The sequence below is a fragment of the Sus scrofa genome, chromosome 2 (assembly GCF_054392235.1).
Source record: "Sus scrofa isolate SSC_HxYL_T2T_F1_AM1 chromosome 2, Sscrofa_HxYL_maternal_Yorkshire_Landrace_v2.0, whole genome shotgun sequence".
NCBI classification, from domain to species: Eukaryota; Metazoa; Chordata; class Mammalia; order Artiodactyla; family Suidae; genus Sus; species Sus scrofa.
Window position 1 is genome coordinate 14,964,635 of NC_139384.1, and position 17,956 is coordinate 14,982,590.

At 37.3% G+C, this 17,956-nt stretch overlaps 2 protein-coding genes across 2 annotated transcripts; both read left to right on the forward strand.

Moving 5' to 3' along the window:
- Nucleotides 1-7,041: 7,041 nt before the first annotated feature.
- LOC146405166 (olfactory receptor 5F1-like) lies at nucleotides 7,042-7,998 on the forward strand. Its single transcript, XM_085011647.1, has one exon. The coding sequence runs from the start codon at nucleotides 7,042-7,044 to the stop codon at nucleotides 7,996-7,998; it is 957 nt and encodes a 318-aa protein (XP_084867773.1).
- A 7,954-nt stretch (nucleotides 7,999-15,952) lies between these two features.
- Nucleotides 15,953-17,395, forward strand: LOC146405167 (olfactory receptor 10AG1-like). Its single transcript, XM_085011648.1, has 2 exons — nucleotides 15,953-15,985; nucleotides 16,439-17,395. Exons 1-2 carry the CDS (start codon nucleotides 15,953-15,955, stop codon nucleotides 17,393-17,395), a joined length of 990 nt encoding a protein of 329 aa, XP_084867774.1.
- The last annotated feature ends 561 nt before the right edge of the window (nucleotides 17,396-17,956 follow it).

A 17,956-nucleotide genomic window follows, 5' to 3' on the forward strand; every position in this document is an offset into this window, starting at 1 on the left:
AACATTGAATACATGCTTAATACTGCAATATGTTTTCTTCAGTGAAAAAGGTATGAAAACACACATCTCCATTCCCCTGCTTTATCTTCCTACCTCTAACATAATGGAAACTGATAAGAGTAAAGCATACATATAATATTCCAAAGAAAACATCCCTCAACTAGGAAGCAGTGTCTACCGAGTGGTCTGGAGGAAAATTTTTTCAGAGTTGGGGTGTCCTGCTCATCAATGGACCCTATCATTTCAAACCCCCAAATCAATTTCCAGTCTCAAGGTAAAAACAGAATCACAGTTTCCTCGAGTTTTGAATTCAAAAGAGAAAAGGAGCAGAAACAGAGAGTAAGTGGTAAAGATCCAGAATCAGAGGGAGAAGAGCAGTGAAGAGCAGACAAAGTACCACAAACTGGAGATGACCTGTAATCTAGAGAAAGCATCGCTGAGGCTGAACTATAATCTGGGCCACAGCTGCCACCTATGCTGCAGCTGTGGCAATGCTGAATCCTTTATCCCACTGTGCCAGGTGGGGGTTTGAACATGTACGCAGTCAGATTCTTAACCAACTGTGCCAGAGTGGGAACTCCAAAGAGACATTTTAAATTTAGTTTGAGTGACTCCACGTTGACTATTTCTTATGGAATTCAAATATAATATTTTAGGTTTTTTCCATAAATATTTGAGTGATTAAACATAACAATTCATGGAGTCTTGAATGAATTGCTGTATTCATATTATCATTTTATTTAATAAGGTCTAAAAATGAGTGAATAGTAATTATTGCATGCTTTCTAGATGTCAGGAAGTTTTGCCACGCACTTTATTAAAACAACTTAATTTCCATAGCATTAAAAAGAAACAATGGAGCCAAAATAGTTTAAGCAATTTGCCAGTCATCCATTAGAGTTTCTCCAGCTCTATAGCATGCAGATACATACTGCATTATACCACATATATATCATGCTTACTACCATGGATCCAGTGAAAAATCACAAGTTCTGTTATTTGAGGTCCCTACATTAAGATTATATCCCATCATCATTATTTTTTTTTGCCTTTTTTTGGGGGGAGGGGGCACTGCTCCTGCAGCATATGGAGGTTCCCAGGCTATGGGTTGAATCAGAGCTACAGCTGTCAGGCTATTATCACAGCCACAGCAACACAGGATCTGAGCCAGGTCTGTGACCTACACCATAGCTCATGGCAATGCCAGATTCTTAACCCAAGGATCAAACCCCAACCTCATGGTTACTAGTCGGATTCATTCCTGCTTCCCCACGTTGGGAACTCCTATATCCCATCATTATTTAACTGATCCTCTTACACTACATAGGAGCAGAAGATTGCTGTCTAACCAATAGTTGTCTTTTCACTGCAGTGTTAAGTGCCACTATCAAAGAAAAAAAATATATACATATATATATATGGAGAGGTATTTTAAACAAGAATGGTTTAAGATCCTGCTTATAAGTCTGGAGAAAGAATTAAATGTTGAGTAAGTCAGGGATGAAAAAATAAAGACAAGTAGACCAGAGATATTCTCATCCTTGTCTCCTCAGCCTCATACTGGTGATTTGGTCTTGATGAGTCCCTTATACTTATACTAATTGCAATGCACACTTATGTTTTATACACGAATATAAATCCATCTTAAATCCACAGAAAGAAAGCATCAAGGATGCTTATTTTACAGGTGAGCAAAATGACTCATGAAAACATATGATGTCACAGGGCACTATCTCCAATCACTTGTGATAGAACATGATAGAAGATGATATAAGAAAAAGAATGTGTGTGCGTGTGTGTGTGTGTGTGTGTGTGTGTGTAGGTATGTATATATGACCGGCTTACTTTGCTGTACAACAGAAATTGACAGAACATCGTAAATCAACTGTGCTTTAATAAACCATGAAAAAACATATGATATCATGTAGATGTGGAATCTAGTTAAAAATGATACAAAAGAATGTATTCACAAAATAGAAACAGATTTGAAGATTTCAGAATCAAAGTTAAGGCTACCAAAGTAGAAAGGTGAGGGGCAGAGATGAATCAGGAGTTTAGGATTAACGCATACACATTACTACATATAAAATAGATAACTAATAAGGACCTATTGTATAGAACAGGGAAATCTACTCAATATTCTCTAAGAATCTATATAGGGAAAATAATCTGAAAAAGCATGGATATATGTGTATGTATCACTGATTCACTTTGCTGTACTCCTGAAACTAACACAGCATTGCTGGTCAACTATATTCCATTAAAATTTAATCAGTGATTGCTCTAAAAGTGGCAGAAACAGGCTTGAAACCTGGGCTGTCACACGCTGACCTACTATTCTGCTTTTGCACATAGTAATGGGTCAGAACAGCATGTATACTAAGGTTAAGTGATACATCCAGTCTCATTGTTTGTCCTTTTTTAGCAAGTACAAAATATAGAAAATGTGTAACTCAGATTTTATAGTTTACACATATCAGTTTTTATCCAATACCAGTTACCAATTTTTTTTTGCATTAGTATGTAAAATAGATTTTCTTGAATATGTGGTGTGGGATAAGAGGACATATTTACATAGTTCATCCTCTTGCAGACTAATTTTTTTTTTTTTTTTTTTGTCTTTTTGCTATTTCTTGGGCCACTCCCGCGGCACATGGAGGTTCCCAGGCTAGGGGTCTAATCGGAGCTATAGCCACCAGCCTACACCAGAGCCACAGCAACGCGGGATCTGAGTAGCATCTGCAACCTACACCACAGTTCACGGCAACGCCGGATCGTTAACCCACTGAGAAAGGGCAGGGATTGAACCCGCAACCTCATGGTTCCTAGTTGGATTTGTTAACCACTGCGCCACGACGGGAACTCCTTGCAGACTAATTTTTAAATCCTCAAGTGATTTATCTGTCCATTCAAATTCCATTTTTCCTTGATATTTTTAAGTTTGGGCTGATTTTCTCCAAGAAAGTGCCTAAAGTCTTTGTATCTTTTCCCTTGAAATATATTGAGCACCCAAAGTATTCCCTCTTTTGTTTTTCAAAGCAATTAATTCTAGACTCAATGTTAAACCTTAAAACTTGTATTTCCAGCCTCTTTGGAGCACTGATTATAAAGGTAATGGGGAAAGATCCATTTCAGTAGGCAGTAAAATGTATCATTTAAAAATAAAGACATGTGGTACATATATACAATGGAATATTACTCAGTCATAAGAAGCATGAAATAATGCCATTTGTAGCAACATGGATAGACCTAGAAATTATCATACTAAGTGAAGGAGTACCTGTTGTGGCTCATTGGAAACAAACCCTACAAGTATCTATGAGGATGCAGGCTCAATCCCTGGCCTCACTCAGTGGGTTAAGGATCCAGCATTGCCATGAGCTATGGTGTAGGTCATAGGTGTAGCTTGGATCCCACATTGCTGTGGCTGTGGCATGGGCTGGCAGGTACATCTCTGATTCGACCACTAACCTGGGAACTTCCATATGTTGTGGCTGCAGCCCTAAAAAGAAAAAAAAAAAAGAATTTATTATATTAAGTGAAGTAAGTCAGAGACCAATATCATATGAGATCACTAATAAATGGAATATAATAGAAATGATACAATAGAATTTACAAAACAGAAACAAACTCAAAGATTTTGAAGCCAAATTATGTTTGCCAAGGTTGAAAAATGGTGAGGGATGTATAAGTTAGAGGCCTGGGATTGATATAGAGAATAGACAGGTAACAGGGGACCTACCATATGGCACAGAAAAATTTACTCAGTACTGTGTGGTAACCTATATGGAAAAGAATCTGAAAAGGAGTGGAGCTACACACACACACACACACACACTCATATACACAAATGTATATAACAGATTTACTTTGCTGAAATTAACACAACTTTGTAAGGCAAATGTATTCCAATAAATTCAAAAAAATAAATTACAAAACCTCATAGTGCTTATGCAGGGAGGAAGAAAGTTAAAGTGCATGAAAACTCTGATACATTTCAGATCATAGGTTAATATGTGAGTATGCCAATATTATATTTTGGGTGTGGACAATATGATACTCTATTCCCTTGCGGAGATAGTAATGGGAGTGTACATTATGGAGGATTTCTATATACCAAGCTTTTTTGAGTAGAACTTGGCATACATTGCTTTGTTTAATTTTTATGACAACCCAGAAGTTTGATATAATTAGCCCAATTTTATTCATGAGGACAATGAGGAAAAGGACAGGAAATTAAGTTGTTTTGCAAATACAGTTAAAAGCCTTGGTCTTAGGGAGTAAAACAACTGCTTGATGATGACCTGAAACATCACATAAGCTCATCCTTTTCTTAAATTGCATAGTTAACTCTCATACTTTAGAAAAAAAATTACATATTTGATAATTATCCAGCAGGGAGTAGTTTTCAATGGCATGATGATAAGGTCTTTACCAGTCAAGTTTTTAAGTACTGCCTTGCATGACTGCAGAATCTATCATTAGGTACAGGGGAACTGTATCTATTCTGATGACTGGAAAATTGAATTTCATAGAATATAATACAAGCATGTGTATTCATTTACAAAAATATATGTGTGTCTCTATGTAATAATCTAAGTGACTAAGTAATATGGAAGAATCTAACTGACGAAGATAAAATGGAATTTGACAGGAAAATTGGGGAGCTGGGTATTGATTCTTCAGAGTCAAAATTATATTCAGTTTCTAAAAACTCAATTAAATACAGTTGAGAGAACAGAAAAGAGGGAACTCTCATGCTTGTGTCTATAGCAAAGCCCAACAGCAAGAAGAAGGACTCCTCTCCCTTCCTGCAGAGGATGCAGCCAGTGAAAGTCATGGACTCTTTGCTTACCAGAGTCCTCTAAAACAACGTTCGCTTCCTTTCTATGAAAGAGTTCTCTTGCCCTTGGCTTGCGGGAACTTCCAGGTGGCTTGCCATGGTTGCAGACCCTACCTTGCAATTCTCTGCTGATCCGTAATAAACTCATCTTTGCTGGAGAACTGCTGGACAGTCTCTTAGTTTTAGGTCAACAGAGTCTATTCTTACAACTCCTAACAATTGGTCGATGGGAAATTCAGTTAATGGCTTCAAAATTTCCTTTTCTCTTCTTAAAAATAGGTAAAATAACAATGGCAATCTCAAAGACTAGCACAGAAGATTGAGAATTTAAATGGGAAATGATGGATTATGAGATCATAATGCAAATACAGACTCTCTGTGCATATGGACACTCAGTACCTGACATGGAAATTCTGGAGGTTCACCACCTTTTAAGACCAAAATCACAGACAGTTCAACCAGCAAGGTTCTGAAATAATAATAAAAAAAACTTAGGGTTTCTTACAGATTGTCTTATTCACTCAAGGTATCATATTTCCTTAAACAACAGATGTAGTTAGCATCCCCTTCTCATTTATTTTACTCAAGAACAGAGCTTGATGGGAGGCTAAATTTACCCGGACAAGGGAGGGATACACACACATACACACACACAAAACACACACACAGGAGAATAATAACTTAGTAGTGGGCCTTTGTAACATTTTGGAATAAGATAAAACCACAAAGAAAGAGGCAAGCAAATAGCCAATTAAAATCTTTTTTTTTTTTTTAAACTTTGGGGCAAAACTTTAAAGTAGCACAGAGACCAGGAACTGCTTTTTTTTAATTACTCAAAGAATTTTATTACATTTATAGTTGTACAACAACCACCACAACTAAATTTTATAGCATTTCCATCCCAGACCCTCAGTGCATCCCCCAACCCCCAACCTTTTTCATTTGGATAAAAGTCCCACATATTGCTTGATTCCATTAAATGCCTGTGATTATACCTTCTTTCCTTTTGAGACTGGAGTTGCCATCTTTAGAGAATTGACTTCAATTAAAACCTATAATCTAGTCCCCACGGCTTCCCAATCCTCTTTAAGGAAAACAAAATAAAAGGGCAGCAGTGTCTATTGACGCAGAAGATGTCTCAATATTTTACGAAGAGCTATTTCGATTTTTCGGTATTTTCATTTCCTTGGAAAGAGGAAACATGTCTTGTCTTTTACTTTTATGCCTCCACTGAGATATTGGTGATTCTGATAAAAAGGAAAATAAAAGGCTATACAAGTAAGACCCTGGGAGGAAGTTTTGAGTATCTGGTGCAGCCTTTCACTTGGACAGGTACAGTGGCTGCTACTGCTACTGGGACCTTAAGCTGACAGTGTGTGTTGTCCTGAGAATGGTTGTTTGGTTCCCTGCTAGAAACACGACAAAAATATACTGAAGAACATGATGGATGGCAATGTATTTGTCATCTGAAGCTGGCCATTTTGTCTGCTTTTGCATTTGGGGCGGCAATACCTGGATTTAGGAGTTGAGGGACATACGGAGTGGTCTTGAGGAGGGAAGAACCCCTGCATTTGGGTGAAATAGACATACCTGTTGAGAGAAAGAGAGACGCGTCATCGAGGAGAGTTCTGCACTTCGCCTTTTGGATGTGGACTGGACGAGAAAGACGAGGACACATGCGTTGCATTTGCAGACACTGAAGGGAAATATGTGGACTTACATCAGATATTTGAGAGTCCTATGCCCCAGATTCAAAACAGACAGTTGCTTAGGAAACCCCAAAGCTTATTCATTTGTCACTAATTTTACTCTTATATCAGTCACTCTCTTTACCACACTCTAGTGTCCTAGTGTGTTTTTTCAATCTGTCAGTAACCTCATGAACATTTCTACTGTTTCTTGTACATTTAGACAGTGAGAACCATTAGAACACATGTAATGCATTTTCAGAAACTGAGATGGACTATGAGAACTTAGACCAGAGATTTGAGAGCCTTGCAATCCAGATACAAATTCCTCATAAATTGCAATCCACTGATTTTCTTCTTGCTTGTCACTCTATTTGCTATACTTATTACCCAAGTTTTATTTTTTTCATGTGTGACTAAGCTTATCAACATTTCTACTGTTTCCTGTAAGTTTTGCAGAGGGAAAGATTTGCATCTGATTCAAGGTTAAGTGTACTCTAATTGTGATACATGGTCCAAAAAAATTATACTTTGCTGACTGAGTTCATCCTGTTGGGGTTAGCAGACACACCGGAGCTACAGGTGACTCTCTTTCTGCTCTTTTTGGTGATGTACACACTTACAGTCTTGGGGAATGTTGGAATGATCCTCTTAATCAGGGTGGATGCCCGACTGCACACACCCATGTATTTCTTCCTGGCCGTCCTGTCCTTTGTGGATGTTAGTTACTCATCCACCGTCACTCCCAAGATGCTGGCAGACCTGTTATCAGAAAAGAAGACCATCTCCTTTGCCGGCTGCTTCCTGCAGATGTACTTCTTTATAGCCTTTGCCACGACGGAATGCATCCTGTTTGGGTTAATGGCCTATGACCGTTACGTGGCCATATGCAGCCCTCTGCTTTACTCCTTGATCATGTCCAGGAGCGTCTGCCTACAGATGGCAGGAGGGGCTCTTACAGCAGGACTGTTGAACTCCATGGTTCACACAGGTTATATAAGCAGTTTGCCATTCTGCAAGTCCAATGTCATCCACCACTTCTTCTGTGAGTGTCCTCCACTTGTTAAGCTCTCATGTTCCAACACACACCTGTATGAAATCATCGTGTCCACTTTTGCTGGCATGAATATGGTTTGGACTTTGCTGGTGATCCTCACCTCCTACTCCTACATTCTCTTCTCCATCTTTCGTATGCATTCAGGGGAGGGGAGACAGAAAGCATTCTCAACCTGTGCCTCCCACCTGACAGCTCTCATTCTGTTTTATTCCACCGCCGTCTATACTTATCTGAGACCTACCTCCAGCTACTCCCTGAATCAGGACAAAGTGGCTTCCATGTTCTACGCAGTGGTGATCCCCATGCTGAACCCTCTGATCTACAGCCTCAGGAACAAGGACGTAAAGAAGGCTCTATGCAATGTAATTACTAGGAAAAGGGTCCCTTCATTTCTGTCAATGTTGGCTTAATTTTCTTAACTAAATAGTGTATTTAATGAATTTTCAAATACTCTTACAAGCTTTCTGTTTTGCAGGAGATTATTTTCTAAGTAATCATTTTATTTTAATACTCAAGTGTATGTATCTAATTTGATATAAACTAAGTGATCAAAGTTAATAGAAATCTATGGAAATTTTCACCTAATAATTCTATATTTCCATTAAGTTCTCAATAACAGGGCTTATTGGTAATGAAAATTTGCTTAGAGAAGAAAAGGATTAAGCATTGAGAGGCAAAGGTTACAATCACATGGCTGTAGCCACATAAAATATTTGTAATTGTGCATTTGTTTTTTTCTCTGGGCCTTCTTTTTCACCATTCACGACTCATAAAATATTGCTAGATATCACCTATGTCAACAACACTTTGAATTTACAATAGACTTCCATTTTAATTTATTGACTTATTTCCTGAGGAGTTGCCTAAGTTACATTTCGGGACTATGTTTGTAACTGCAGTAATAAACTCTCCACCATTTATATTCCTTCTCTCTCCCTCAAAGCACACATGTATTCATTAAATACCAAGTGTGAGTTTGTGCAAGTGAATGTTATCAAGTAAACTGCTGTCTGGTTAGAATATACCAACTACAAAACTCTCCAATTCCTTTCCTTTCTCTCAAAATTTTCTGATCCTTCTTTCCCTTGCGCTCACTCAGACTGACACATGCACACAACGCCACAGGCACACACATTCAGCTATCGGAAAGTTTAATCAGTGCATAATTCCAAAGCAAGCAGATCAATGTTTAATGGATGCATCTGACATATATTCTTTGCAATAGGCTCATGGATTTCCTACTTATGGAAATCTTTTATTAATTGACAATAAACATCAATTAAAAATTGTATTTGGGAAATAACAAGTTAAAAAAAAATCTAAAATGCATCTTAATGTTAAAACTAAGCATTACCATGGAGGTAGACGTGAGTTGGCTTCGTAGAACTCTGGAGGAAACTGAGTGGGGGCCAGGCCTTGCTAAGAAGACAGCCAGCCCTTAAAGTTTTTGGAGGGAAACTCCCCACAACCCTTCCCTTGCCCTTGCTGCTGAAGTGCCACATGATAGAAGCTGTGATATTTAAGTCATCCGGGATGTGGCAAAGCAGACCTACCGACGTATCACTAAAGATGATCCAGTTTTACTATCCCTTGTCCTCAATGGTGCATATATTGGACCTTCATCTCGGGGAAGTTCATGAAGTCATCAGTGTTGTCCATGCACCCTGGGCCATGCTCTCACCCCACAGGTCCTGTTGGTCATCTGGCCCTAGAGGTCCTGCAGGAGACTGATTGGGCTAATCTCAGAGATAGTCCCCCCTTCACTGAGTACATCATCTATATTCTCCACCAGCTGGCTTCTCCTTGGCTGGTGTCTTTCTGTTTTCCCTGTCCTAGGTATTTAGTGGCATCACATAGGGCATCAAGATATTTCACTAGTAAATACTCATATTCTATTCCTTCCATTAAAAGCTTTAACTTCTAGTAAAATTTAGCAGTAAAAATAATGTGTGTGGAATGAGATCCAGTTATTCTGAGATTTGGACTTTGGATATCTATATTTTGAACCTTCTTTAATTTCTAATTCTGCTCTCCTACATTTAATGACTCTCACTTAGAAATCCTACAAATAGTTCCAACTTTGTGGGTTGTTATCACTTAAAGTTATTGGTTAACTTTAATTCATTAATATGTAATTCTTATGTAAATCAAGATTATCTTTTAACCTATAATTGTTTGTAAAAATTTTTTTTGACTTTAGGGCTGCGCCCACTGCACATGGAAGCACAGCCACAGCAATGTGGGATCCAAGCGGTGTCTATGACTTACACCACAGCTCATGGCAATGCTAGATCCTTAACCCATTGAGCAAGGTGAGGAATCAAACCTGCATCCTCATAGATACTAGCTGAGTTCATTACCACTGAGTCACAATGGGAACTCCAAAAGTATTTTTAAATTATCATATTTTCTTGCTTATGTTTCAAAGTACTTACGTAAAACATGTTCAGAATATTTTTATTTTCTTTAACTCAAAAGAAATTTAAATTGCAAAAGCGTTGAGACTTCTAATTATCATACTGAGTTTTGAGTTTATCATTCTCTTCTTTCTCTTCTCTCTTTCTCTCTTCTTAATCTGACCATATTTATTAAGCCTCCCATTATGAATGCAGCATTCTTTTTTCCTTTTTGTTCTCTGGATTGCTTTCAGTTTTTCTAATGTTTCTAGTCTTTTATTTCACTGAAATATTTAATATTACTGCCTTCCTCAAATGTAGTTATCAATTAATATTTTTTCCTTATTCAAAGGTTTTTGAATAATTTGTAATGAATTCAGTTTAAAATGCATGCCTTTATGTTCTATTTTGGTCAATATTCTTCAGCGATTCAGTGAGATCAGAAACTAATCTCCAAAACCTGTGACTGTCATAAAGCAAACACAGAGGAAGAAATGAAATCATCAATATTTAAGGGTCACATAAATCCAAATAAACAACTCCCTAAAAAAAGATGAGATTATTAATAAATAAAGTCCTTTATTTTGGTGAAAAAATGTGCAGAAACAGACTGGAATTAATACATAAAAATAATATTTTGGAGTTTTCGTTGTGTCTCTGTGGGTCAGGAAACTGACACTGTGTCTGTGAGGTGGGTTTGATCCCTGGCCTCGCTTGGAGGGTTAAGGATCTGGCATTGCTGCAAACTGTGGCATAGGTCAGAGATGTGGCTTGGATCCTGCATTGCTGTGGCTGTGGCCAGCAACTGCAGCTCTGATTCTACCCCTTGCCTGGGAACTTCCATATGCCATAGGTGCAGCCCTACAAAGAAAAAATAATGTTTTGCTTACTTTGTTAAATCTAAACTGTTCAAAAATAATTTCCATTGGTTTATTAAAAATTAGAAATCTTACATTCTGTAAACAACAATTAAGTAAAGGGTAGTTGTGAGATAAGATAAACAGCAATTCTATTTAACTTCAGACTGCTCAAATAAAATCAAATGTAGTGTATTAATGCATAATCATGTTTTAAAAGACATGAACACTATTCTTTCAAGAAGAACCCTCCCTGTTTGTAGGGTATAGAGCTTTCTGTGCCTCCTGAAGAGTATAGAGGAGCATATGATATGGTTAGATATTTATTGAATGATTAAATAGAGAAATGCTGAATTCATGAATTATGTTACATAGCTTAGCAGATTCATAGCAATGATAAAAATTCCTTCTACCTTCTCTCTCCTATTAGTTTTACAGCCCTCAAGTTATTTTCCCATCCTGACCTAATTCAAATAAAAAACTTGAAACTTTAGTGTACCATGAACTCTTGGTCAAATTCATGTTTTTCTTGTATGTACCTATCACTAAAGATAACTTCTTTACATGGCATGAACAGAGAGCCTTAAGCCGTAAAAAAATTAGATGATGCGTGAACACCAAAAAATTTCCAAGTTCCAGTCTGTGAAGTTGAAAAAAATGTATAAACAATTGAAAATTTAGTGTCTAAAGAATTCATACACAGATACAGATCAACTTTAAGACTGTCTAACACAGGCTTTCCCAGTGTGGGAATTGCTTTACTTTCCAAAGGTGGAGGGGATGGGGAGGCAGGTGAAGAGGAGTGGCCAGTAGGCTCGTGCTCCTCAGGCCATATTCTTTGGAGAGAGAAGCTTCAGTGCAGCACTAATTCACTGAGAGACAGCTGTGATGGTTTTCTAGGTTAACACGTGATAAATGGTTTATGGAGTTTAAAAGTACAGCATGTCATGGAGAGAAGAGGTCTGCCATGAATAAAAGGGTATTTTCTAAGATGTACTGATTCATTTAAAACAAGTCTGAACTTCAAGAAAAAAATAAGAACGGCTCAACTTGTTACTTGAATAATTCAAACCAGGCATTTGTACTTCACAAGACCATATTTTCTCTAAAAGACCACCACGTGGTTATTTCTCCATAAAATCAAAAGGTGAGCAGTTATAATATTACCCTGATTATTTTATTATAGTAAATTTTTAACTTGAAAGTCAAAAGACATAAAAAGAATTTCTTCCAATAAGATTCTTTTATGATATAAATCTTCTGAACTTGAAATATACATATTGTCAGTAATGCCATTCATTTTTAAGATAATACATGAAATAGTAAATGGATGTGATTTTAATTGGATGTTGTAAAGAGTTATATAGTACTCAGTTCTATTGCTATTATTCAGAATATTAAACTCAAAATGATATTTACAGAGTTCCCGCCATGGCTCAGAGGAAATGAATCTGACTAGCATCCATGAGGATGCAGGTTCGATCCCTGGCCTCCCTCAGCAGGTTAAGGATCCAGCATTGCCTCGAGCTGTGGTATAGGTCGCAGACACGGTTTAGATCTGACATTGCTATGGTTGTGGTGTAGGCCAGCGGCTACGGCTCCGATTCTACTCCTAGCCTGGGAACCTCCACAGGCCATGGGTGCAGACCTAAAAAAAAATTTATCATTGAGTGTTCTCTGAAACACATTGATTTTGATTAAGGATATGGGCTCTAGCATTGCTTTGCTGAATTTGAATCACTTAAGTCACTTGCTAGTTCCTTGACATTAGAGAAGTTTATTAACCTCTCTATGCCTCTGAGCTGTCTGTGAAAATGTAAATAATAACTGTATGTAAATAATAACTGTATGTAAATAATACTTCACTCAGAATATGGTAATTGAGATAAGGCAAAATCCTTCAAACATTGTTAACACTTTAAAAAATTCGAATAGCCAGTCTTCTCTACTCTCCACAGCTATGCCAATTCCTGCTAAAATGGAAAAATTGCCAAAGGATGAACTGAAGTTCCCATGTCAGAACTGCCCACCTACCGTTAATTGTTAATGGAGAGAATAGATCAACTTCAGGAGGGCAAATTATCAAAGGTTATCTCTTAGGAGGCTCAGATCCTAAACAGGATTTGAATTAGACTTTTAGTTTAATTTTACTTACATTTCTATAACATAGTCTTCTTGTCTTATGTGTTCGAACTACAACTGTCAGAGACTAGCACAGATAAGAGAGAGAAAAAATGAAAATCCCAGTAAGTTAGAGTGTTGTTTTTTTTTGCCCACCTTGATATAGCTGCTGATTTGTACCCACTCAGTATAAAGTAGTTGACTAATTTTAACTCATTAATCCTGACAAAACTCCATGCTGTACATTCTTTCCTCTCCTAGATTGAGAAAAGACTACTCCAAGGTAGGAAAAAGAGAGCAAATTTTCAAAAGAGAAAAAAAGAAGTCATCTGTTAACATAATAATGATAAATACAGTAAGTTTGATGATTATACGAATGCCTTGTAGAGCCCTACCCACCTATTTAAATCAGCCATTAGCGTAGATTATGCTACTTACTCCTCAAAACAACTCCCTTTGTTACCTCTTATTATTATGCATATATTTTAAAACAAGAAAAATTAAGCTCTGATAATTTACATAAGGACATATTATAAGAATATATCTCATTTCCATTTAAAGTCGCTCAGTGTCAAGATCAGCGAATACGTGAATCTAGTTAAGTGGAATGTAATGACTGAAAATAGGGGAAAATCTACATTCAACCAATTACCTGTCAGGAAATACTTATAAGCTACTCACCCATATAAACACCTGGCTAGTCTTAGAGATGTAAAACTGAATCAATAGAGAAGGGTATTTTTTTTTCCTGGAAAGTGTTTTATTAAAAGTAAACTTATGTAGAAAACAGAAACAAACTCACAGATTTCAAAATCAAACTTATGGTTATCATAGGGGAACTGTGGGAAGGGAGGTGTAAATTAGGAGGATGGGAATAATACATACATAGTACTGTATATAAAATAGGTGATTATGAAGGACCCACTGTACAACACAGGGAATCGACTCAGTAATCTGTAAGAACCCATATGGGAAAGAATGAACATGTGTATATGTACAATCAATTCACTTTGCTCTACACCTGAAACTAATACTATATTGTAAATCAACTATACTCCAATAATTTTTTAAAAAAGTAAAAATAATGGAATGATTCTGTGATACTCTAAGATCTGATGAAGTCTTAGATTAAATATCACGTCTGAATCATTGTCCAGTTCTCCAGTAACTCTGCACAGACTCTGCACACTTTAGGGTAATACCTGACTCACCTGTCTGAAGTTACCACTCATCCCTAAGCTTTGTGATGACAGTAACTGAGCTCATACTATTTATTATTAGTGTCCATAGTATTTAATATACCTTGTATTTAACACCAACTTGGTATTTATGCATACTAAACTCTAATAATATATACAGAAAAATATTGATTTATGTTCAAACATATTAGTGACCAAATATTTAATTCCCTTCTTCTCCAGTTTGTTGTCATAAGGTATAAGTGAGGAAGAAAAATAAAACACATATACACTGTAATAGACATAAAATCTCAAAAATTGTAAGAAGATATGAAATGCTAAAAGAACTACCAAATTGCAAAAAGAGGATAAATAAAAAGAGAAGAGACCAGAAAACACAAAGACAGACATAGCAAGATAAACTTTAGTGGAGTAACATGGGTCTGAGTTGGAATAAGATACTATTTGTATCTGTAACTCCCCAGGTCCTTGGTCCCTTCTCTTGACATTTCTGAGTGTAAGCAGAGATGAGCCAGAAGGGAACTTTTGCCATTAGAGTGTGCTGTGAAAAATTAAAGTCTGTGAATTAAAAAAATTAATGAATGCAGAAGGGGGGAGTTTAAGATTAGTGAAAACTAAGAAACTGAAAGAAATTAAGTTGTTTCAATTGATTGGGTTTTGTGAAAAGGAAGAGGAACTCGGGACTTTAAAAGAAGAAAGGGAGGCTGTACTGTGTAGGAAGTGAAGACAGACATGGAAAATTAAGGAAAACGTAAATCACTCACAGAAATGTGACTTTAGGAATATATGGCTGTCTGTCGAAAAAGGTCACAGTTCAGCATTAATGAAGGTTAGATGGAAACCACAAAAAGTGACATTAGGATCCAGCACCATGGACAAGAGACTGAACTTATTTGGTCTGCAAATGCTTAATTATAAGGAGCTGAGTAGGCTAATGCTACATCGCAATTGGCATTAGGCTTTCTATTTTAATCTTAATTTTTTTTTTTTTTACAGCCACAGCTGCAGCATATGGAAGTTCCCAGACCAGGGGTCAAATCAGAGCTGCAGCTACAGCCTATGCCACAGCCTCAGCCAGAGCAGCATCACATTCACCTCATCAGGTTGTGGCAGTGTGTCCTTAACCCACTGAGGAAGATGGGGGATCAAATCAGCATCCTCAGAGAGACTATGTCAGTTCTTAACCCGCTAGGCCACAATGGGAACTACAGCACCAGGCTTTCTGATAGTAATTCAGATATAGTGATTTAGAATATACATTATGTATATACCTATATAACACATCCACAATGTATGTTTTATATATATTCAGAAATTCATATTTAAAGGTAAATATAACATACAGACAGATATTGCATTTTGTCAGGTGTGAGGTATATGATTTCTGAGGTCAAATTCTTTTTTTTATACATTTTATTTTCTGTTTTTAAAAAATTAACCCATAAAGGGTATAAACATATTTAATTAATATTACAGGTCTACAGTTTTGAATAAGTAGGGTTGTTAAGAGGGCTGAGGGTCCTAGTGGGGTTGAGAACCTATTATGACAAAATCCTATTCATTTTATTTGATTTTCTAAGTGTCAAGTTAACATGTGACTCACAGGATATTTTATTTCTCACATACATTTCTCTGATATGTTTAATGGAATATTTTTCTATAATGGAGGCAAGAAAATATTTCTTATTTTACTGTTCAGTGTGTAAGTCTCTTTCCCAGATAGTGAGTGGCCAGGCTAGCCTGAACTTGGCCTAGCAGCAAAGTCTTACTGATCACCCCTGCTTTCTGACTATGCGAGATGGAGCTCTCAGGGACAACATCAAAGTGAATGTGAAAGAATCGTATAAATGATTGCAGATAATAGGGGGTAGGCAGAAAATAAACAATTAAGCAAACAGAGACTAAAATGATCAGGACAGAGAAACGTTTTTCAGGAGAGAATGCCCCATGTTGCCTAGAGCAGTACTTTTTCTGAGAATAGATAACTTTATGTATTGGCTCTTACATCACCGTTTGCATGTGTGTGTGTGTGTGTGTGTGTGTGTGTGTGCTGGGTTATTCAAATATTCATAATCTTTAATATGGGCAGAAATGAGAGGGTTTCATATTATTTTCTGTTTTTAAATTGTGGTTTAGAAATCATTAACAAAAATATTAAACAAACCCAAAAGATGGATATCTATCCTGTGTCAGTGCATTTAAAAGCATAAATTGTTATGGCCCATTTTCTGCTGGACCCATCAAACTGAAGTGAATCCTAAACTTTTTTGTTCATAGACAGGAACCAGGGGACAAAATTCCTTGCAGTGGAATCAGACTACATTGCTGGATTTCATCTTGCTTGGCTTCTCTGATGCCCCCAGCCTCCAAGGATTTCTTTTTGGGGTGTTTTTGATCCTCTATGTGATTATTCTGATGGGAAATAGCCTGATTATCATCATAACCAAGATTGATCCTTCCCTCCAGACCCCTATGTATTTTTTCCTGAGGAACTTTTCATCCTTGGAAATATGTTACGTATCAGTCACTGTCCCCAGATTATTGACAGATCTTTGCAGACAAAACAGAAACATATCCTTTCTGGCCTGTGCTACTCAAATGTACTTCTTTCTGGTGTTGGGAGCAACTGAGTGTTTTCTTCTGACTGCCATGGCTTATGACAGGTACGTTGCCATTTGCAACCCATTACTCTACCCACTCATCATGAACAGTAGGCTGTGCATCCGACTGGCAGCTGGCTGTTGGGTCAGTGGAATCCCAGTGCATGTAGGCTTTACCTACCAGATCTTCTCTCTCCCTTTCTGTGGCTCGAACCAGTTGAATCACTTTTTCTGTGACATACCTCCAGTCCTTAAACTCACCTGTGGGGATACCTCTTTGATTGAGCTGTTGATTTATGTGGTTGCTGTCCTAGTTGTCACTATTCCTTTTATGTTGATTCTTGGATCGTATGTGAAAATAATTGGGAGCATCTTGAACCTGCCTTCAGCCACGGGGCGAGCCAAAGCCTTTTCCACCTGTTCCTCCCATCTCATCGTTGTGGCTTTATTCTTTGGATCAGGCATCATGACATATTTGAGACCGAATTCCAGTCGTTCAATAGGGGTGGACAAATTTCTTTCTCTTTTTTACACCATTGTCACACCAGTGTTTAACCCTATGATATATTGTCTGAGAAACAAAGATGTTATGGTGACCTTGAGAAAATTTCGACTGAAACGGGTTGTGCTATGACCCAAAAACATAGCTTTATAAATTTTTCGTCTCTTCTATCATCTTAAATAATCCTATGTTTTATTGTCATTTCACAAATGAGGAAGTTTAGGAAACTCATCTGAGGCCACATAGTTATCAGGGGTAGAACCAAGTTTCAAATCTAGCCTTCTTTTTTAAATTTTTTAAAAAAATTAAATATAGTTGCTTTATTTCTTATTTATAACTGCCTCCACACGCTAATTTCAGTCCTTTCCCAATTTTGCTATGAATCTTTTTTTTTTTTTTTTTATGGGAGAAATTTAGGTACGAGCAACTATGGCATTTCTTTTTTTTTTTTTTTTTTTTTTTTTTGTCTTTTTGCTATTTCTTGGGCCGCTCCTGCGGCATATGGAGGTTTCCAGGCTAGGGGTCAAATCGGAGCTGTAGCCACCGGCCTACACCAGAGCCACAGCAACGCGGGATCCGAGCCGCGTCTGCAATCTACACCACAGCTCATGGCAACGCCGGATCGTTAACCCACTGAGAAAGGGCAGGGACCGAACCCTCAACCTCATGGTTCCTAGTCGGATTCGTTAACCA

Bases quoted from the DNA above. Each gene is read 5' to 3' on its own strand.
- LOC146405167 (XM_085011648.1), top strand. From the start codon at position 15,953: ATGCGAGATGGAGCTCTCAGGGACAACATCAAA. The intron at 15,986-16,438 runs GTGAATGTGAAA...TTTTGTTCATAG, and splicing joins CTCTCAGGGACAACATCAAA to ACAGGAACCAGGGGACAAAA.
- LOC146405166 (XM_085011647.1), top strand. From the start codon at position 7,042: ATGGTCCAAAAAAATTATACTTTGCTGACTGAGTTCATCCTGTTGGGG.